General features: G+C 37.1%; 2 protein-coding genes across 4 annotated transcripts in view; both read right to left on the reverse strand.

Annotated features, from left to right (window-relative positions):
- The window catches only part of CCNB2 (cyclin B2), a 6313-nt gene extending 5275 nt beyond the window's left edge, over window positions 1-1038 (reverse strand). Inside the window, exon 1 of the mRNA XM_009994529.1 lies at window positions 970-1038. Within this exon, the coding sequence (XP_009992831.1) occupies window positions 970-1038 (69 nt within the window). The remainder of the gene's footprint in view (window positions 1-969) is intronic.
- RNF111 (ring finger protein 111) overlaps window positions 247-22913 on the reverse strand; it is a 32587-nt gene continuing 9920 nt past the window's right edge. The window contains exons 2-13 of one of the 3 annotated variants that reach the window (XM_009994409.1): window positions 22086-22212; window positions 19355-19518; window positions 16500-16697; window positions 15748-16064; window positions 14668-14923; window positions 13557-13908; window positions 11776-11901; window positions 11233-11359; window positions 5581-5673; window positions 4573-4668; window positions 3621-3724; window positions 247-3176 (exon numbers count right to left, since the gene is read on the reverse strand). In XM_009994409.1, coding sequence (XP_009992711.1) covers window positions 3059-3176; window positions 3621-3724; window positions 4573-4668; window positions 5581-5673; window positions 11233-11359; window positions 11776-11901; window positions 13557-13908; window positions 14668-14923; window positions 15748-16064; window positions 16500-16697; window positions 19355-19518; window positions 22086-22212 — 2078 coding nt within the window. In that variant the 3' untranslated portion in view covers window positions 247-3058. Of the gene's footprint in view, window positions 3177-3620; window positions 3749-4572; window positions 4669-5580; window positions 5674-11232; window positions 11360-11775; window positions 11902-13556; window positions 13909-14667; window positions 14924-15747; window positions 16065-16499; window positions 16698-19354; window positions 19519-22085; window positions 22213-22913 lie in introns of all 3 variants that reach the window. The other 2 variants (XM_009994408.1, XM_009994410.1) reach the window with 2 other exon arrangements.

The raw sequence follows: 22913 nt of genomic DNA on the forward strand, positions 1-22913 counted from the left end.
GCCGGAACAACTCCCGGCAGGGAGGGCTCGGGCCGGACCCCGAGCGCTGCGGCGCCGCCGCCTCCATCGCGGAACAGGGCAGATCCGCTCCTGGGGGAGGGAGTACCTAGTCACCAACATATCCTGCCGCCGGGAATCTTCTCTTAGGCAGTACCCGAAAGAATTAGCTTCTACACAGGCAAAAGGCAAAAAACCAAACCCAACCAAGCAACCCACACAAAAACCGGAGTAAGAAACAGATATTGAATGAAACCAGTCTAACATTTTATTTATTGCATACAAAAGGATCTCTTTTTGACAATGGGATTTTATATGAAAAGTAATTTGATGCATACTGTGGAGAATCTTATCTTCAAAGATGCTGCAGAAAACTTAAGGCAATGCATCTAAGCATATAAAGCACAGTAAGTGGTGGAACTTTTCAAAATCAAAAGCCTATTATTATTCCTTCCCTTAAATTATAGTTAAAGTCACAACTTTCCGGAACAGAATCAGGCTGCAGCTTTATTAGCCCTGCAATAGCACGTAGGATCAGAACACGGATTCCTGGCAAATACCTAAGTGTTCAACATCACATTACAATGTTACACATACATTTAAAAGCCAGACAATACCAGTAGCAGTTATAAAACAAGTCAATTCATGGACCACCAAAATACCTCTAGTACCAGGCACCCAAGTCAGGTGCACGTAAGATTTCCTAGAAAGTATTAAAAAACCATAACCAGAACCCAACAAAAAACTCCTGACCCACACTTGTGCTGCTTTGTCCTGTGAGGAAGCCAAAACAGATTCTATCACCTACCCAAGGTCTCAGTTATTTCAGAGGCCCTGTTTTTTGTCCTATGTCTCTCAAGTGTCTTCTTGGAAACTTTTAAAAGTGAGTATCATCAGACTTCAAGCATCCCTTCTTTCAGAAGTCACTGAAGAAGAGAAAGTGTCTGTTCAGTTACTTTTAGTCATTTTTACCAATGCAGCTTCAATGTCATTCTCACTTTCAAGTTTCCCACAGCCATCATCTTCAAGAAGCTTTAGCATGAACCATGTCAGGTTTTGAAGCGGTCAAATTATGTGTTACCTCTTTGCCATATCCCCCGTTGTACAAACACAAGTGGTTTAAAATTCAGTTTTAGCAATGCAATTAAGCTTGAAAATGTCCACTTAACAAACGTGCTGGAATAAAACTTCTCTCCACTCAAAGCCTCAGTGCCAGAGGTGTTAAGTTTCTTGTCAGCAATAGACACAGCACTGGCAAATGCTACTCCTAACAGATTAAAAAATAAAAGGGAAGCAGCTATATCAGACAAAAACAGGCATCAAATTAGATAATATTTATAAATGGATCGCTTTTTTAGTGTAAACATAACATTTCACCTTCTAGGTTTACTGTAAACCATTTTATGTTTAAGCTGATGATTAAAGACAAAGACAAGAGAAACTGAAGGTATTTATTATTCAATCCACTTACAAAGCAGGTGGCTTAATGCAAGCTTATTGACATGTTCATCTATGATCCCCGAGGAACACCTTTTCCAAAGTGACAGCAAAACTGTCTCAATGTTTTTGCACATTTGCATTTTGCAACCTTGAGCACATTTAAATAAACTAGATTCTATCATACGTGAAAGAATGTTGATGAACAACTTGAATCCTGATGTGGACTAAAACCTCCTCCAAAGGCGAAATGTCAGTACCTTATAACTTAATTCTATATACTATATTACGCAGCAAATCTTAACTATAGAAAATATTTCAATCAGTGATGGACTGTTGGTAATTTATAAAGAGAGAATCTATGATCAAGGCAAAAACTAGGTAACCACATAATTTGTGTCTCAGTTTCTACAGAAATTTACAAGCTTTCAATTTGCTAATGAAAAATAAAACAAGAGACAACTGGATTTAGCTAACTTTATTAACTTTAAACGAGTAAAAATCCCAGGACAAGCCCGGAATCCTTAGAAGTTCTATGAATGCATGTATATCTGCCAAAAACCCCCAAAAAATAATAAAAAAGAAACCAAAAACACAAAAAACCCTGCAGCTCTAAGTCCTTACTGAATGTTTTTGTATTTAAAAAAACAAACCAAAAACCAAACAAAACCCCCTCTCAGTGTACGCAGATACTTCAACTTAAGTTAGCAGAATACCAAACAGATTCTAAGGTCTTTTTCCATTTCTCTAATAATTCTTTCAATCTGCAAGTATCTACAACCCACCTAACTGATATCAACATTTAGTGTTCACTAGAGCTGTTTCACAGCAGCAAGTATTTAAGTTAGGAATTCAAATTTCTAGACACAGGAAGGAAATGATAAATACAATCTGAACAGCAGTCTAAATGTTTAATATTGACATTCAAATATATCTGCATTGTGCTAAAATTTTTAAAATGAACACAAAAATCTGGTCAAAAACTCTGGTGATGAGTTTGCTAATTGTATCAATCTGAATATATTTAATATTCTGTTCCCAGTATTAAGGATGTTATTTGACTCAGAACTGATATTGTACATATACAGCAGCCATTTTTTCCTAATTAAGGAATGTCTCAATACATAATATTATCCTTTTCTAGATGATCTTTATACATTTAAACTAAAATATATGACCGATTAAATTAAGGAATTCAAGGTTAGTTAGATGACTGAAATCATACTTTCAAAGCTCAATACTATGTAAAACAAACAAACAAAAAAACAAAACAGGGACCATACAATTCTACTTACTAAAGCAGCTAATCTTGCCTGCAAGTTTGGGGTCACAAAGCCCATAATATGTGCAAACAAATGCAATACAAGGAACCATGCAAAAATACAGTAATGAATTAAAAGAAAAAATGTAAAACCTAAAAAAAAATATTTTATAAATACACTGAACTCAACTGTCTTCTACATAAACTGTAGGTCTAGCACTAGTTGTACCATGTAGCAGAGCCAGCACTCTAGGGTCAATGCTTCCAAATCTGCGCAGGTAAGTCATGCCATCTTTGGTTGACTGCAGTACCAGGAAGGATGAGAGGGAAGGAGAGGGAGGAGAAGAGTTCTGGAAAGCAGTGTCAACTTTCACTAGGAAGCTGAGCCTCAATGTCCACTCTGCAAATGGGGCACTTCTTGTTAGTAATCAGCCACTGGTCTACACATACTTGGTGGAAAAGGTGCATACATGGAAGGCGCCTGTCATCAGAAAGAAAAACATGAGTGTTAATAAAGCATTTGTCTAGTTCCAAAAAGAAATGGGTAAGGGGAATGCAGTCAAGCTTATCAGCTGGCTTCTGCTGTATGACACTGGCTTAAACCTGCTATAGCTTATGTAGCATCACTCCAGAAGAACTAAAATTAACAGTCCTGATTAATTAAGGGTATCAGCTTGGGTACATGTTATGACAAACAGTCAACTTCTTAAAGACCCTAAGAAAAGAACCTACATTCTACCCAACAACCACACAGACTGAACAATGTGTGCTTTCAATGGCAGCTTGGTTTTTGTGTTGGTTCAATGACAGATTGTCTTTAATTGCAGCTTTTAACCTAGGAGTACTGTGAAGAGTAGTATGCCATAGTCAAGTATGATCTCAAAGCCAGAACATTAACATTCTGATACCCAGTGGTACTCCTTACCTGACATCTTCACCTTCCTCCAATATGGACAAACAGATGGTACACTTTTCCTCTGTATCTTCTTCTGTTCCTTCCTCCCCATCTTGTTTGCAGTGCAGTTTCCTCTGTGAGAACCAATCAGTTGTTACCTTGTTAGTAGAGATGACATTATTGACAAACTGAGTAAAATCTGTTTTTAATACATATTCAACACATTCTACTTTGAAAACATTTAATGATATTTATTCAAATACATTTGAACCAAAATGAATCAAGAACTAGCACTTGGAGCAAAATCACAGGATATTTCAGATTTATTTAACTATTGTTAATTACAAAAGTCTACTGGACTGTGACTATTAATTTCATATTGTTGCAACCAATCCTTTTACTTCTTGTCTACGTATAAATAGCTTCATTTCATTCACGAAGAGGCAAAAAAATTCCTTTGAGACACTTAAATTGCCCAAATTCTGTACCAGATCTAAAACTTCTAGTGTACCACAGTCTTACTAATGTGGTCAAAGTAAAGGTTAAAATGATGCACACCAAGTAGGTAAACATCATGGACTGTAAAATTAACTGTAAAAATAAAGTCTTACTTTTTCTTATGAGTTCCCACCAAAGTCTGTTGACAACTTAGCTATTGCCAATAGTTATTGCATTGCTCACAAGACTATTCATAACAACCGGACAAGTTACTAAATCATATCAAAACACTTTTGTTTATCACATTACAGTGATACTAGCTCTTTATCTAGGAACCAAATTCTTAACTTCATTTTCTTTGTGAAAGAAGTGGCATTCTAAGCTTTGTTTACATTGTAAGCTTTGCTTACAATCCTTGAAACTGCAAGGTACAGAAAACATGCACTCCTTGAAGCTGACATTTCTGCAGATTTAAGCTAAACATAAACTTTATTACACTTTCTAATAAATAGTACAGGCAGGCCACACTTTGAGAAATCCTCACCTTTTTGTATTTATGTGGGTATGTGCATCTTTCTATAGTTCCCTGTGTTGCTCCACGATTAACGTTGCCTAATCGTTCCTCCAAGTGAATCAGCTCCTAAAAAATTGTCAAGGAATAAACAGTGTAAGGACTGTTATCTCAATTACATTAAGAATATTTTAATTTTATTCTAACCCATTTGCAGAATGACAAACTCTCAATTTCCAACTTATTCAAACACAGGCAAAACAAAAAAGAGTATGTTGGGTGGGAAAAGTGATTGATTTCAGTAGAAAAAAGAACACAACATTGTCTGGTGTTTTCAGGTACAGGGAAACACTATTTTACTACTGAAAAAATAAGGAATTGTTTGTCAGCTAGGAATGGTTATCAGTATGTTCACATGTACTTGCACATTTAACAATGAAAATGCAATTAAAATGCACTACATAAATATTTGCTTTCTAACAGTCATTAAGGCTTAGAAGCAAAAATATTGCTAAAGCTGAAATAGAATGACTAATTTTTCTCCAGCAATGAGTTTATTAGAACCATGAGATGTCACTGAAGATGTTTTCAGTGGACTAGGTCATTAACTCTCTGCATCTGATACCTTTTGCTTTCTCCTTTTTTTTCCTTCCCTCAGCTTCAATTCTTGCTCAGGACAGCACTGTTAAAGCTGCCAAGTTTCACCCTCATTAGAGGAGGATCCTGGCAGTTACTGAGAGACACCACTACTTTTCACAGACATATTGTGTGAATACTACATCCTAGTAACCAGGCTGGTGGGCAAAGCAAGATGTCCTGTCAGTTAATAACCACCTAAGCCTACCGTGTCCAGCACCTTTTATTGACTGACTTTTCAAGATGCTTTTATCCCAGTTCACAATAGTGAGGTCATTCTATTAAAAAAGGGTATTTTCTTTATGATCCTTTACATCTATAAATGGAACTAGCTCTATCATACACCCTCCCCATATTCCCTCAGGACACATTTTGACATACATCTAGTTTTATTCTATTACAAACCTCAAAATTGCCCCTGAAAGGGCCTCTGAATGATGTTCCATCCAATCCCGATGAAATGTAACGGATGTGAGGGTAGCCCGCCATGTCTGGTACCTATTCAAACAGCAGACGTTCAGTTAAACCTATTCAGAACAGTTTCAGTATTTTACTGTTCACTTTGTAAAATTTAAGATCCTTGTGATTTTATTCAATCACTTATTATTTACACTCCTCAGCTTTAGCATGCAATTCCAACTGACAGAAGAACACACCACCACTCTGAGCTCTCTTAACATAACCAAAAGCAAAACAGAAATGAGTCTGGACCCTCTGTTACAATCTCTCCACATCTGCACTACACATTGCTTGGTCTCACTTCCCAAGTCTCAACATCTCAACCCACTTTGTATAAACTGCCATAAATGTCTACCTTCTTTTTGTAAACAAAAGCAACCTAAAAGCTATGCATGAAGTTATGAAAAGGACTTACTATAGATTCTCAAATACAAGTTTTTGCTTCCACAGAATAAACAAGGCCAGTACCAGTCTGGAAAAAACAGCCAATACCCTTATCTCTACCCAAAACAACTAAGTTATCTTCAGACACACTTCAAATTTAGAGGCAGATAAAAAAAGTAACACTCAGAACTTGCATCTGAAGTCACAGGCGACTCTACATTCACTCCATATTCAAGCATCTACTGACTTCCTTGCAGATTAGGAGGTGCACAAATTACACATGTCCAGCACCCAACAGGCACTGCAAGCATTTTTCATACAGGAGGGAAGAAAGGTAGTTAAATACCAAGGACCACCTTCACAGCAGGGCTTCTGCATCCCATTTTTCCCCCCACAAGATGAGTGAATAATGGCACTGACTTTGTGTCAGAAAACACACCAGCAGCAATTTTTAATGAACAGGTGAAAGAAACCCCAAATGATCAGATTCAGTTTACTTAACCATACGAAGTGCAGTATTACAAGGACTGTAAACAGAGTTTATTTGGAAATAACATTAAGTACCTAAGTGCTAGCTTCATTTCTGTGCTGTCAGCTGGCAACATCTCTGCTACTGTATATGAAAGCTCAAAATTAATCTCATGAGGCTGTCAATATGTCAGACATCCCAGATACTACTAATAAAGTCAAGTATTCATGTATGGATCTTCTTATTTCTACCAGACACTTCTAAGCTTAACATATATAAAGGTGTCAAACTGAATTAATTAATGCATTATGAGAAAGCACAGGCCTATTACCAGCTTCCTGGCAATATTGGTTTGATTCCTTTCACCCTTTCCTTTCCAGAAATATGCCCCCTGCATTTCCCTGGTGAACAGTTACTAACAGACCAAATCTAGTCTGGTAATTAAAATCTGACAGAGAAAGAATTTTTTTTTAATATTTTTTTTTTTCGAAAAGAAAAACAGAATGCAATTTTTTACAAGCAGTTTACATGGTGCTTCTTAAATGATGACCATGGCAAATAAAAGCCACAAATACAGCCTTTCTCAGATTCCTGGTGATTTATGATACATTCTCCATTTAAGCATGTAATTCTACTTTGTCTTCCATTTACAGAAAACGCATGTAATGAACTAGCTCACTCATCCATACTATAAACATATTTATTTTCCCAGGTTTTTACTAGGCACAGCCCTGGCACCATGTGGAAGTTCCCATTGCCTGTTATTGTGAATCAACTGCCTCCGCTCAGAGGAAAGAAAACTCCTGACAAAACCTAACCCCAGTCTCAGGAGTGACTTTCACTGCTTGATGTTCTGATTCACCAGGATTTGAAAGCAATCTGCTGGAAAACACTGCATCTGCCAGTGCAGCTACTGCATCATTACAGGGTCTGTTGCTGCAATGCAACAGCTACAGTCCCAATTGCCTCACAGGAGAGTTCACCAAAGCAGCAACAGGCACCCTGACAGGTCTCCCATTTGGAACAAATTCTGCCTCTGGACACTATCTGTTCAAGAAACCTACTAAATTTAATTCTGAGACTATGAAAACAACCAAGAATTTCTCAAGAGTACATACCACAATGAACTACTGAACTTAGATAACAGAAATATTGGGTGGAACAATACATTTTCACTCTAATAAATAGGCCTTCATATTATCCTGATGGGTAATGGCATAGCACCTCTGCAAAAATATCTGACATACATTATGTATCAGGGTCTTCTGTAAAATATTGAAAAAGCACAGCTTAGTGTCCAGAGATGTATTTTGAAAAAATACCTCTAAGAAAAAAACCGCTGTTTTACAGCTGCAGAATAAACAGTCTGCCAACACAGTAAGACTTTAACTAAATACATTTGTTAGTACCAGCTGGAGGAAGATGAGCAAAAGAGAAGCACCCATGGTGCCCAACTAAGAACAGTTGAGCTAAAATCCCTTGGACAGTTAATATCAAGCTTCAAATAAGATCTCAGGTTTCTTGAAACAGCCTCACACAGAAATGAAAGTGTATTTGCAGTTAGGTTTTCATATTGACTATAAAAAAAAAAAAAAAAAAGGAAAAGCTTAAAGCTAACGAATAAAGATTTAAAGGGAATGCTAGTCTGCACTAAGCACTTCTATATATTCTTTTGGATACAGTAAAATTATGATATATACTTCAAAGCAATACACTTGGGACCTACAAATTCCAGTATAAGTTTGCCAAGAAATGTTTGTTCCCTGTGGAACAAGTATTATCTGGTTTTGCTCTGTGTTGACTCATCCCACAACCACAAGACTCCAGGAACTAAAATATTCAAGGTTAAATCAGAACCATTTGCCACACAAACATTCTAAAATGGTTTGAAACAACCTACAGGGAAGATTCTCTTCCTTACTACCTTCTTTTAAACATTTTCCATCTTTCCAGGATCTTTTTGCCTCTCAGGCACCACAGTCAGCAAAGAGATTCTTCCACTCTATGGTACTACTTATCGTGTCCATCCTAACCTTTTATTCAATGGTTCACATGAAGTATGAACTTCATACATATTTAAAAAAAAACAATAAGCTTATCCAGCTTAGGTCCACTTCATTACTCAAAAAGAAGTAAAACTGATCAATTAACATCTTGAAAAGCCAAATGTAAACAAGGAAAAGTTGCAGCTTTCATAGAGAGACTGTGTGAAGGAACAAGCAATGTACTGCTGCATAGCTAAAACCTGACTGTAGCTGTGTCTGAGTGGAACATAAAGTGTGTGCTCTTCAATAGCCTATGTTCTACAAAAAATGAAGAACAGTAATTCATGTTTATATTAAGAAAAAAGTAGCACCCGCATTAAAAAAACTCCATTTTCTTATTTGAAAAATACAGTTAAACTTGATGCAGCTAATCAAGGCTATTTCAAACCTGAAGTTCACCTTGAAGTACAAAGACAGATTAAGCTGAGAGTTTAGATATTTTCCAGGAAGTCTGTTAAGTTTTTTTGTACAGAACAGTTGCATCTGTTAAGTTACTATAACTAACTTTTTTTTTCTTTTAAAATGTTGATCCAGAGATCTCCCGGTTACTGGCAAGCTGCAGTCTAGGTTCACAGATAAATTAAGGAGTCTTCTCAATGCTTGCATCCATCCTGACACCACAGGTGGCAAACAGTAAAGTCCAGCTATTTCCCCCTCCCTCGCTGAAATTCAAAATCAACAAGACACTATTCAAAAGGTAGAAGAAGCTGGAGTCAAGAGACTGGAACAGCATATCCCAGGAACTTCTCTGATGGAACAGGTAGATCAAACTATTTGGAAAGTGTGTAGATAGCCTCCATTATTTAAGATATATTTGATTAAAAAAAACACAAAAAAACCACCCACCACCAAATCCCATTACTATGCATAATACGACCTGAAAATTGCATCTATGACAGCTTTGCATGTTTTAAAAACAAGCTGAAGAGCCTATCAGTGACAGGTTCAATTCCATTTCATCCAGAGATTACTGAACCACCATTAGGAGGATTAGATATCCCTACACAAATACATACACAAGTTTCTGTAGAATTAAAGAACCCTATTTCATCTGACACTTATATCAATTAGTAACAGCAGTTAATGAGCAGAAGGGAAAGACTCCCTAATATATTTTATCACAGATTCCAGAAATACTTGGGAAGATTCCCTGTGACAACTTTCTTCCATTCTACTTCTAAAAGGAAGATAAACAGTGGGGGCCAAACGTTTTAGTTGTAGGAATACTCCTATGAAAGTTAAAACAGTTAAAAGTTGGTCATCCCACTGTAATGTAAGGATCAGCTGAACTCTGAATTTCTAGAAATTTTGCAGCAATAATGGAAAAAAATACCATAATTGACTTACTAGCCCTGATAGATAAAACAGGCATATGCTTAACTTGCTGCCTCCTGATGCAGTTGCAGTTCTCTGAACTACCAGGAGGGCCCTTTTGTTTTGAGAATCTAAAGCAAGTGATGTTACCTGTTACAGTGCAACCCATGAAATAAATGTGAGAGAGGCAAGTTCTCATCCACTGGAAAATACAGACACGTAACAGAAGAAGAATGCAGAAAATCTTCATTGGAATAGATGATGCACAGGAGATAAGGCAGTAAGAATCTTTTGGCTACACTCAAATACCAAATTCTCCAGAGTACCCTGTGAGCTGTGCACCAGTGAATTACCAACCCTGATGTATCAGGGAAGTATTTGAGGGTTATTTTAGTTGGTTAGTCAAATAGAAAGGAACAAGCAATGTAAGACCAGACTATGAAGAGACAGCTATTACAGTACTGGTTGTAAATTTACAGTTCAATCCCTGTATGTCAATTCTGGCTAATAACAGAGGAATTTTGGATGGACAAGACTTGAAGGTTGATTTTTAATTACAGTTTAAGCATTCATTTACAGATGGGCCCACCATTTTTATTAATTACCTAGCTTTGAGAGGGTTAAATAATATGGGTTAACAACACAAAATACCACACAGAAACACAAAGTATACTCATTCAACTAAATTTGTGTCTCTGAATTTTCAAGAAATAAAATTAAGACTATTTTAAATAAATATTCAGATATTATTTCAAAATAATACTCTGTAAAAGTCAAGAGAGTTATGCTGACTTTCCTTTGTTTTCTATTGTAGATTTAAAAAATATAAATTCAATAAGAGACTAGTTTATCCTTATACTTCCCATTGTTTCTAACACTTCATGCTACAAAATTCTGTACTTTAGCTGATCAACACCAAATATTATTTGCAACCAACCAAATCTCTAGATGGAATTCTAGCTGTGCTGTATACACACCTTAAAAATATAGCACCAATGCTAATCCTCTTGCACTGGGTGGAAAGCTGATACATTTAAGAATCTAAAAGTCATTAAAGAAGAATCTGAGCTTTAAACATCAGATGCAGAGGGTCAATGCATTGCAATGCAAATGACAATTCAAACATGTTTCATTTTGCAAGAGCTGAAGTTAGAAATGTTAGTGCCCTAAACTGTTTTCTCTTATTAGACATGAGCCTGTTCTAGCTCCCTATCTGGGAGCAACACACAGAACACTGGAGTTATTTCCTTCTCCAGCTGAATGGCTAACTTTTGCAGCAATGTATACATGTCCAATTTAATGCAGTAAACCTTAAAATAATTTTCCTGACAAACATAATAATTACAATGACCAGTGATCATAATTTTTCATAAGTTATCTCCTTACCATTAGAGGAAGAGCACCTATTTGCAAGTGATGAAGTCGAGGAGGTGCATGATAGTGGGCCAAGTGAGGATGCAAGGGCCCTGGAGGGTAAGTAGCTGCAGTCACACCAGCTTCAATTCCCAGTTCCCTGTCACATGAATTAAAGTGGCATTACAGTAAAGGTACATTGTGACTCCTAGATACAATTCCACTGCTTTGGAAAGCATACAACACAGCACAGCTACCATAACACTTTTCTATATGTGTTTTTTAAAAACTTATCTAAATTTTATTGAAGAATCATCTTACTCCTACCATGACTAGTAGTTTTAAAATCAGCTATTGAGGATTATTAATACATGAGTAGAGGCAACCCCACATTTATTTTTTTGTGCCCAGAAATATTATCTATATGGAATTTTATCTGTAGCTCAAGCTGTAGAACAGCAGCTGTGACACATGCACCTCTTCACTAACGGTTTATGCATTATCAGCACTGTGATCAGCACATTATGGCCTTCAGTCCTGAGTCCCAAAGGACTAAAATAGTATGTGATTACTCACCAGGCAGATCTCTCTGGAGCTTGTCGAGGATGGGAAGACATTGTCTGAGGCACATGAATGTGATGCCCATGACCATAATTGGGATGCATTCTGTGAGGATGAGGAGGAGGCCGTTCATGGGCACGTCTAAATGACATAGAACAGCAAAGGTTAATTTCACATTCTTTTTAGTATCAAGAAAGCAACATCCATAATCAAAACATTATAGATTGAATTGCTGGAATACAGTTAAAATTAAAAAAAAAAACCCACACACTATTTTGATTTCAACTTATATATAATTATAATACAGAATTCATATTCAAAGATAAAGCCAGCTTCAGCTACTGTGACCTGCCCTTCACTTGGCAGACATGACTACAGGACTGACAAATCACTTTATCCTAACTTCAGGCTGCAGGTAGGAAAGCATAAGTCATTTGAGATTCATTCACAGCTATGCTGCACTTTATTTCTAGTAAAATTATACGAGCAAAAATAATAAAAGTAATACACTAGTCAGAGGCCATTTCCCTTGAAACATGTTTGCATCACAGCTCAAGCAGTCAGAGCACACAGCTGTTTCTGTGCCAGCTGGTATAGAACAACTACAGTTCTGGAATAAAAAACCTTCAAAAAACCCCTGCTGGCTGACTTAAGGTTACTTTGCCAGTTTTCACATGCAGAAAGAAATGGATTAGCATTTTTCTTTCAGTTGCTTTCAATTCTGAAGGTACTTTTATTCTACCAAAAAAACATGGATTTTACCAAAAGCAGGACACTATCTTCAGATTCAGTGCCACCTTAAATTACCTGACAAAGCAGACTAGACGTTTTGTAATTTACATGTCTAGAGAAATAAAAAGTCACTTAACAGCATAATATTCTAATCACTGTAAATTCACCTTTCTCCAGAGAAACCTATCAAGCTTCTCTAAGGTTATGTTAGAAGTACTAGTTTTCCACAGTGGTACAGACCAACATGGGAACAGACCTATCAGCAGAACCTTCTCCTAGCCTCACCTCCCTTTAGTTCATCAATTAACTATGAGGAAAAAATCCAGAAGTACATATTTTAATAAAAAAGCATAGCAAAACAACTTCCACAGTTCCATAAAAACTGCATGTCATATAGGCCCACATTTCCTAAAATGAGTCTTAATTTAAAAGAAACACAATTGAAAATATCTCTATGAATGTAAAACTCCTAGGCTATCCCACAACCTTAGCATAAAATGGGTTATCAGATGTAAAATAAACAGAAAATCAGTACATTATACAAATGCATTGCATTCTCATACACTGCTTTTTGCATATTTTGTGGCTGATTCCAAGACCCTAAGGAAGTCATAGCTGTTGTACTGACAGTTGAGACACAGTGAGAAGAGGATTCTAACTATTCTCTACTTCCAACCCCCCAAAAACCCTGTATTGTTAGACAGAAGGTATACTTGCTAGACCATGCCATATCCAACACGTTTGAAAAGAACCTTCCAGTTTGAAAAGGAAATCCTGCCTGTTATCTGGAGAATGAGTAATGTGCAAGAGAAACATAAGCTTCCCTTCCTTCCATGCCCAATTTGTGCCTTACCTGAAGACACAGTTGAGAGATGCAATACAACAGGTTCAGTCTTAATGCTGGCATGACTGGGATGGTATATAAAGACACTTCTTACCATGGTTTAATACTAACAGCTCCTAACCATGCAATTAACAGTTTGAGATTCACATGCAACATTTTACAAACCTGAGGGAAATGAATTATATGTTTAGATATTGTTCTGAGTACATTTGTGACATACGTTGGGTGTTGCATCATTCTTCTTCTCTGGACCTCCATCCTCTGGATCACTTCATGAGGATGTAGCCTCTGTGCTGGAGGTGCTGTTGCAGGGATGTGATGGGATATTGGCTGGTGTGTTGCAGGAAGATGCTGTGGTATTGGAGCAGATGCATTGGCTAAAGGATGAGTTGGTGGTGGAGGTGGAACAGGATGAGAAGATGCGTGAGAGGAGATTGAAGGATGGAAGGGATGCACTGGATGAGGGATAACATAATCTACTTGAGGTGGAGGTTGTGGCTGTGGAGGAGGATTTCCATGAGAGTGAGGACATGCAGAAGCTTGATGGTGAAGAGGCCTGGTCAAAGAAGCATCTGCAATGAAAACATCAGGTGCTTTTAGTTTGGTCAGTAGCAGGTTTTGACTTCCATTTATTTTTAAAAGTATCTACACACAGGTGCTTCAATGTTATTACACCACTGTAAACAGTGGCAACACGCAATATGTAGTGATGCAATTTTTCAATAAAGTTATTCCTGCAACAAACACTACAAGAAACCCACACTTGAGCAGCCAAAAGTACTCCACTTGCCAATCTTGTTAAAAAGAAAGAAAAAATACCTTCTTCAGCATGCATCACCCAGATATCTAGGGTGAGAAATTTCACTTCAAGCTTATTGTTTAGTTTTTTAAAAATACAACCCCCTCCCACAACTCCACTGATCTGTAGAGACAATAAATTAAAAAAAAAATAAATCACAATCAAACAAATGAGGTGACTGAGCCTGCTCAAGCAGAACTCATAGCAGGGACATGATGGGGGGCAGACCAAGGAAAAAGAAATAAAAAGGTTATTGTTAAAACACAAAGGAGATTAAAAATATAGTAAATACGGTTTTGTAAGTCTGAATGAAATGAAAGTCACTCAAAATATTTTAACTTCACCTTGATCCTGTTCAAATCATCTATGCAACTAGAACTGTTTCAATACATTTCTTAAGATATGTTTTGCTAGGCCAGTCCCAAGATCAAAGCAAGCAGGTAGTAGAAGTTTTTATATGTTGGCAGGGAAGCTGTTCTGTTGTTTGTCTGGTTCCCCCCCAGATACTCAGTGTGTGTCTGTCAATACTTACAAGGAGAATGCATATAATGGCGACAGGAGGAGAGCGATGCCTGTGGAGGAGGTTGGGGCTGTGGCTGAGCAACCAGACTGGATCCATATCCATCTATTGTTATGGATTGGCTTGGGCCAGCACTAGCCTGATGCCCATAAATTGCAGTTCGAGATGAAGAAGCAGGACAGCAGGGGTCAAAAGCAGATGTTCCGTGAAAAGCACCACTTCCGTGACTTCTTATACCACTGCTGCTTAAGTCTACTGGCAGTGCCTGCTGTGAAAACAAACCATCCTTTTTCAAGCAATGCTTCAGACAAGAGAAAAGTCACCCTCATAGTATGATACAAAATAAAAATAAATACTATCACAAGCAAACGAGATCCACATTTTTAAGTTTTAAGGCTTGACTCTGGAACATTCTTTAGGTAAGTTAAAATTCTTATTCCAAAGTTCTCGAATCTGGTGAGGCTCTATTAATTACACCAGTTTCTGTAAAAGAAACCCTATGGTGGATAAATCAATTAGTATTTGGGAGCTACATGCATTTAAATATTTGGAGGTAAAGCACAATCTCTAGTGTTTTTAGTTGTGTTTAATGTATTACACTTAAAACAGAAACAAGAATGATAGTTCTAAATGTTGTAAATGTTTGCACAGTATTGTTCTTATTTATAACTATATTATTTTAGAGCTGTGTTTTTAGTTACTTCAAAGTCTTAAAAAGCAATGCTTTTAGAAGAGCAACTCTTTTACACCTTTTACTAGACTTGACTTTTTATTCCCTTAAAGCAGCTCAATTACTTGCACCTGCTATGATCAGCAGTTTATTTCAAGGTGTTTGGTTTGCTTAAACAGCCACTAACATCTAACAGTCATCAAGAGCATGTCAGCTGTCAATGATTACTTGTTTGATTATGACCTATAAAAGTTCAATTTTTTGTGTCCATATATATTATAGGTCACATTTTCCTTTTAGTTTCCTTCTATCATGTCTGCTACAACACAAGCGAATACTCCACAATTCAGTATCCTATTCTATTCTCTCAGATTTAGAACAACTTGAAATCACAAAGGGAGAGTCACAAGAATCAGACATGCCTGGTCGTGATAATTGGTGCCAGAACTGCTGCTTGCTCCACAAGGTGCAGGCACTGGAGGAGGCCTTTCAACAGGGCAGCTGGAGTCGCTGAATGAAGGAGACAGTGGGACAGCTGGGTGAGGGTTGTGGTGATGGTGGTGATGCTGGAAGTGGTGGCCATGTTGCTGAAAGCAGCTTGTATGTGGGTGCCCCAAAGCATGATGAGTCTGTGAAGGTCCTCCACAAGGAGAATGCTGAGGGCAGCATGATGGCAACCTTGGCATGGCTGGAGGGCTAGTTTCCAGTGTTGTATTAGATGCAGTTCTTCTTATATCATCTTGAAGATAAAGAAAGTTAATATAGAAGTGAAAGAAGTTAGTAAAGCTGACGACCATAAAGCAGTGCCTTAAAAAGAAAAAGAAATTGTACTTCAAGGTTAAAAAATTAACCGATTGAAAAGGAGACCTACACTAAAATAAAACAAACTGGATACCAAACAGTAAGATTTAGCTATGACTGCCAAATGAACCAAAATTTAATTGTTCAGGTAGATGTACTTGTAGGAACTACTAGAGAACATGAACTGACTCTTGCCTTATTCCACTTTAGGGAGAAATCAATTATTTTTTTCAGTTTCCTGTCCTCTCAACTTATTACTGTTATGTTAAAGTTGACACAGTGTTCACTCTAGAGAACACCAATTAACTTCCTCTACCTCCTTCGCACTAGGAGGCACCGCCCCCCCAGTTCAGCAAGCTCTCTCATTCTGTACCTCCAGCTGGAGTAGCAGCAGTGCCGCTGCTGGGAAGACGAGGAGTGGTCTCTGGTGCTGCAGTGGGCTGGCTGTTGGAGACGTCAGTAGCTTCATCAGAGGTCTGCCCTGAGATATACGTACTGGAACTGTTACTGGAAGCAGAACTCACAACTGGCGGCTCCACTCTGGCTGATGGGCTTGGCACAACAGTGGGCTCTAGCAAAACAAAAAAGATGCCATGTTCTTCCAGCTTCAAAAGCTGCTGGACTTTTTAAATTGTTGCTTATTGTAATTATTTTACAAGAAAGTCTTGATTCTGGTCTGGCCAGATGCAAAGAATAAAAAAATCAATTCCCAGCTAAATCTCACATACTGATTATTTTTTTTATGGAATAAAACTCAACTAGAAACAAAATAAATTACTTTCATACTTTACGCTGAAAACACTTGCTGAAAACTTTCATAACTCTACAGGCAAACTAATCTATGATTAAATATTACCCTTAGAATTGCTTAATGCCTACAAAGCCCAGAAAAACTTTCGGATAACTAACCGAGAACAGGATAACAACATCTAAACAAGCAGTACTACTTGACAAACTTCAGTCATTCCAGATGCATAGAAAAATTTTGTTTCCAATCTCAATACACATTAAAAGTAGATTCATAAAATTGGTACTTGAGACTTCTGTTAAAAGTACATGCAGGTTCATTTTGCATATTGCAATAGTAATAGTCAGCAATATATTTAATTTGATCCAGGAAAATACACCTTAATAAATTTTGTTCTCTACTGCAAAACTGTAAACAGGTTAAAATTTAAAAAAAGACTTGGTGGCATAATTCAAATTTGGTTTTGAAAAACTCTGCCTTTGCCTGTAAGTTTGAAATTTCTCTCTAATTAGTGACAAGGCAATGACAGGACTAGTAGTAGGAGATACCATAAAAGGGAGTATCATTAGGAATAGCTCAGGTTTTTTCATAAAAGTGTCCGCATGGGTATCAGAAAAAAAAAACAAACATCAAGACACTTCAAAGACACTTCTCAAGATAAAATTTCTAGTTTTCAAGATTTCTTTCAATATCTAGTAGGTACATCAGCAACTCAGCAAGCAAGGAAATAAACCTATTTCCTTTCATGCATGTCTTCCAGCTCATCATATTAAGCAAACATGACCTCATACCTACATTTAATTTCCTTTGGATTTTAATGTGGCATTCCAATATACTCATTCTATTCATATTCTCACTAGTCATATTGTATTCGTTTTGGGAGAAATGTATTAATGCTTAAATTAAGAAAAAAACAGCAAGTACACAGGACACATATAGCCTAGCATTGGTATGTGATCTCACAGTGCTCAAAACTGGGTGCTAACACATTCTGAAAGCAATTCTACAGCAGACAATTCTCAGTTTTATCAGCCTCAGTCACCCTGCTGCCCTGTTACTGTTTTGACTCACCATCAGCAATACAGACAGTTCTGTTTCTCCCACTCAGAACCAGTGAAAGGCCACTAGTGGGCTTGGTCAATCTCAAACTACCACCTAGAAGAAACTTCATTTCAATAGACTTCACAGACACTGATCCAAGTTGACAGATGGAGATACAATCCTTATGCCCCATGGAAGTAAATTAGCAAACTTTTAAGATCAGTAACTCTGAAGACATCCGTATAGTTACAATAAAGTGAGTAGTTGCCTTGTAACAGTGTTAATTCAGATTTTTAAATCATTTTACACTAGTTCATATGTGAAATTTGATGCCTAAACCCAAAAATAGTATCCCTGAAATCCTGGAAGACTCATCTTAGAATGGCATTTCCTCTGTGGGAGGAAAAACAGCTAGTCTCAAATATATGCATTACAGTAGTAAAACATCATTCAGTAATAGTCTTTTTAAAAACAAACTGGCTCCTGAATTTAAGACTGAATTCTGTAATTTGAGTAAATTAAAGTATTTTGAGTAAATTAAAAGAATAAATTAAAGTAATAAATGCCTAATCCCCTTCAATGATAGAGCTGTTGGGATATGTCACAGTAAATCCATAAAAAAAACCAAACAACTGTAAATCAGCCCCTCCTCTTCCTTAAAAGCTGTCAAACAACAAAAAGCAATTCCAACAATCCAACCCCAAAAAACAAGACAACTTGAAGAGTAAGGTATGCTTGCCATGCACTCATGGGCAGAATCACATCAGGACAAAATTTTTGTTAATCATCAAAAGTAACATGCATGCAAGGAATCCCCAAACCCACTACCACCACCACAATAAACCTGCCAAAATTTACCTGAGCTTTAGTTTTTCCTTCTCTCAAAGTCTAACAACACTTGGAAGTTGCTCTTATGATTTGCAGCAGGAACAGACTTATTAAGTGCTAGTAGGTTTTAATGTTAGGAAACAATGAAGGGTTACAGCTTTGGAAACCTAAAATATTTCATTAGATCGGGGTTGGATTCGGTTTATTTTCTTCTTTTTCAGAAATTATATTTACTCCAAGGTCTGAAAGAACAGTAACTATTCCAAAGCATGGGCAGTGATAGATTTTCCTTTTATAGTTTTGAACCAAACTGCCTATTTTTAAAGAAGTAGCTTCAACCTTTTCTGTCATTTCTGCCTGGTGAGTCAGCCCTCAAGACAGACACCCAAGTCCATCTTGGAAGAAAACTTAAGACCTGGTAGACCCACTGGGAATGGCTAAACTTTTAATTAGAAGTAAGGCCACAAGAGGACTTTTGACAGGCTTGTAAATTTATTTAGAATTAGGACTTTTTCATAGAATGGTATAACTGATACAATTAATTCCACTCTCCTTAACACTGATCATCCTGCTTCTGAAAAAGGAAGAGATTGCTCAGACCATCAACTTACCATCTTCATCCACCGTAAGGTCCACCACCTCTGCTGCGTTCTGCCTCAGGGGCTGGATGACTGTGGAAATCCGGCTGCGGTTCCGCTGTTCCGGAGGTCGTGCAGCGTGGGAACTAGAGCTTTGACCCCAGTGCGATCTTGTGTGTCCAAGTGTTGAACGAGACCTTAGTAAAGGCAACACCTTAAGTATTGACCTAAATTTTGCCATTATTAATTTTTTCTCCTCACTGTTTGAGAAGCTATTTGAAGTAATAAAAATAGAAATTATTAGAAAAGCATTTAATGTTTAAATACCTGATTACTCAGCATTCACCAGACGTGTACTTACAGATGTTAGTTACTGCAGCCTTTACCGGAGACGACAATGGCAAATAACCAACAGGTAAAGTTTAAAGGTCTTTAAACCATATTCCTCTGAAATTCATACAGGTAACTTATTAAAAAAAAATAAAATCACTGTGCAGTCAGGAAGCAACACACATCTGATATGATGTTTTAACTTTGTTAATAGTAAAGAATCTCCAAGTCCTCTACTATTCTGATGCAATCTGAAACAGCAGATCTATGAATGATAACAGAACTGTGAAGACCCTAAAAATTTGTAAACATTATGCTCTTTTGCCTGTTAACTTATGACGGCTTATTTTCAGAGGATAATTTCTATACTCTAGTTTAAATTTCCAAAATGTCCTAAGAGTGCAAAACTCCGAAAATTTCCTCTCTTGAACACTCATTACACTTCTCTCCTCTAAGAATGAACACAGCTTTGTGTAACACTTAAAGTTAAATGAAAAGTGGCTGGGAGAGGAAATCATAAGCCTATAGCCATACCTAAGGAAAGGGATGGTTTTCTCTCTGTAGTACTACACATAGCACCCATTCCATTCAATTGAGCCAGACACAACCAAACAATTCAATGATGCTTTGGAGTTTAATTAAAGACAATATGCTCTTAAGTTAAGTGAAGAATATTTTTAAAGTTCCCTTGCAAAAACCTTGGACTCTCCAGTATTTACATATCAAGTGTCTCTTATTTTCCAATTTGGAAAAACAATGTACTCAGACTTCAGAAATTCAGAAGAGGAAAATGTGAAAAGTGAGTGACTTCACTAAACACAAACAAAACCCAGAGCAGACATCACTGTGGAGCTCAGTCTGCATTTCTGTTCTGCCTGTACTCCCTTCACCCCTTTCTGTGTAACTCGGGAACAAAGATCAGTGTATTTTCCTGTAGTGCAAAAAGCACATTAGCTGCAGTCTTCTCAAGTGGCTTGCACTTCAATTGCACTGCAGTAGTCACGGCAATTTAAAGACTGGGTTGGCTCAAAAAGGCACATTTTTCCTAAAGTTTGGATTGTCCAAATTGTTTTGTGCTTTGTATGTGTCCTACTAATCTTCCAGAATGAAATTTACCTCTCACACCTCTTTAAAAAGCTTTTCTATTACTCTCTGGGATACCTAGGTGCCCTTTTGTAACACAAGGAGAGGTTAAGTTCTCACCTCCTACATCATCTTCCCCTCCCCTTCAATTAACTAAGAGTTAAAGTTCATGAGAACACCACTGGTTTGGCAGTACAGGAGAGGACAAATTAACTGTGGAAGGGTATCGCAAAACTGTCACTGTTTACTTCTCTTCCAGGAACTCCAGCTTCAAAGCAAACCTTGTGCAGTACCTATTAAATCCGTATTTTTTGTTTTTCAATGCAAGCTGTAAATTCAACAAGAAGAAATTCTTTAGATTTCTTCTTGCATAAAAGAACAAGCAGAGGGCACAACAAAGCATCAAACTAGAGATAAAGAGAAGTTCCAGCATACAACTGTACAGGGAGCTATTCAAGAGTTTTTGAATCAGGTATGATTCCCAGCAAAGATGGAAAGGAAATAAAGGACTACTGAATTGAAACAGTCTTAAAGTTAGAGGTCTGAGTCTTTACTTCCTTGTTATGATTAAATAGGACATTACTCTAAATGACTAATGAATATGTTAGCTACATGGTGCTGTGGACTCACGTCTGTGGCTGAGTCCATGCAATTTCAAAATTACTAGGTTAGTTCACCTCTGAAGTATGTACGACCAAATTATTTAAGCCTTTTAATGCTAAGACAAGTCTCAACCAGATCTCAATAGCATTTGACTATGCACATGATAATGTCAAGTTTTCTTCAAGAAATTTCACTCTTAACAGATTCTGCAAAATCTGACAATGATGGAACAGAAGTCCCAGAGAGGCAGGGAAGAACTGGAAACCATACACAGCAGCAGCTTCAAATAAGCAAGATGCTTTCTGGAAAAGTTCAGCTAATCCCTAGATAGTCAACTCAGCCTAAACATGCTTCCTCAAAATGCTGCCTCTCAGTCACAGTAACTAAAACTGCCAGATTAGCTGAATTGTCAAGATTTGGCAAAGCTGTGATTTGGTGTTTTTTGTTTATTTTTTTGAGATTTTTGTTGCTTGAGTTTTGGCTGGTTTTTGTTTTTTTGTTTGGTTGGGGTTTTTTTCAGTTGTTGGCTTTTTTGTTTTCATTTGGCTTGGTCTGTTGGTTTCTTTTAGTTGTTGGTGTTTTCGGTTTGGCTTCGTTGTTTTTGTTTTGTTTTTAAACAAAAAACACATACTGTGCATCCTGGTTAGAATTTCTGTGACATTACCTTACAGGCTTTTAATGGTGCAGGGCCTTGTGACAAACTGGAGTCAAGTTAAACTACAGTAATACAAAGAGATGCAAGTCTCACCTGTAGCTTTCACCAACCGTGACAATCTCCACTTCACTATCTGTTGAGGTAACATTTATTTCTTCATTAGCAGTGACCTGAGGAGTGGAGGATGCTTCAATCACCACCACATCTTCATCAATACTTCCTGATGAGGAAAAAAGAAGAAAGTTTGTATACTCCATCTAGCTGTCATCGTAAGAGACTATTTTTTTCCTAGAATTAAAATACACGAAGGTACAGAATTTCACTGTATGTCAAAACTGTATGTGCAATTGTCAATTACATGACCCAATTATTAATGGCAGCAATTCTACTGTAAATACTCAAGTAAAAAAAAGGAAGGAGACAGAAAATGGGGGGGAGGTAGATAAGCTTTTCATTCAACTCTGTTTTAGAAGCAATTATGATTTATTTTTTTTTAAGCTATAACACAAAAAAATCCAGTAATTCAATATGAAAGTAAAATAAACTTTCTAACTAGCAAAGTACTGGTGGCTTATAATTTATAGCTTTTTAGTCTTTTTGTAAGTATTAAAGTCTCAAGGCTAAACAGTGACAACAGGAGGAAAATGATGCATCACTCAATACATGTTATTTATTTCTATAACAAAATGAAGAACACAAATCCTTTGGTGTTTCTGAACAACTTTACATCTATACTTCCAGTGGCATTCACGAACATACACTAGACAGAGGAAGTGAAATTTAAACTATCAATGATAAAAAACAACAACAAAACCCCCCAAAATCAAGTAGAGACAAGTTTTGATAAGAAACAATCTCCACTTCAGGAAAAATGATTAGGGTTCCAGCCTAATACCCAGACACATGAAAACATCTCTACAG

The sequence above is a fragment of the Chaetura pelagica genome, unplaced genomic scaffold (genome assembly GCF_000747805.2).
Source record: "Chaetura pelagica isolate M959 unplaced genomic scaffold, ChaPel_1.0 scaffold222, whole genome shotgun sequence".
NCBI classification, from domain to species: domain Eukaryota; kingdom Metazoa; phylum Chordata; class Aves; order Apodiformes; family Apodidae; genus Chaetura; species Chaetura pelagica.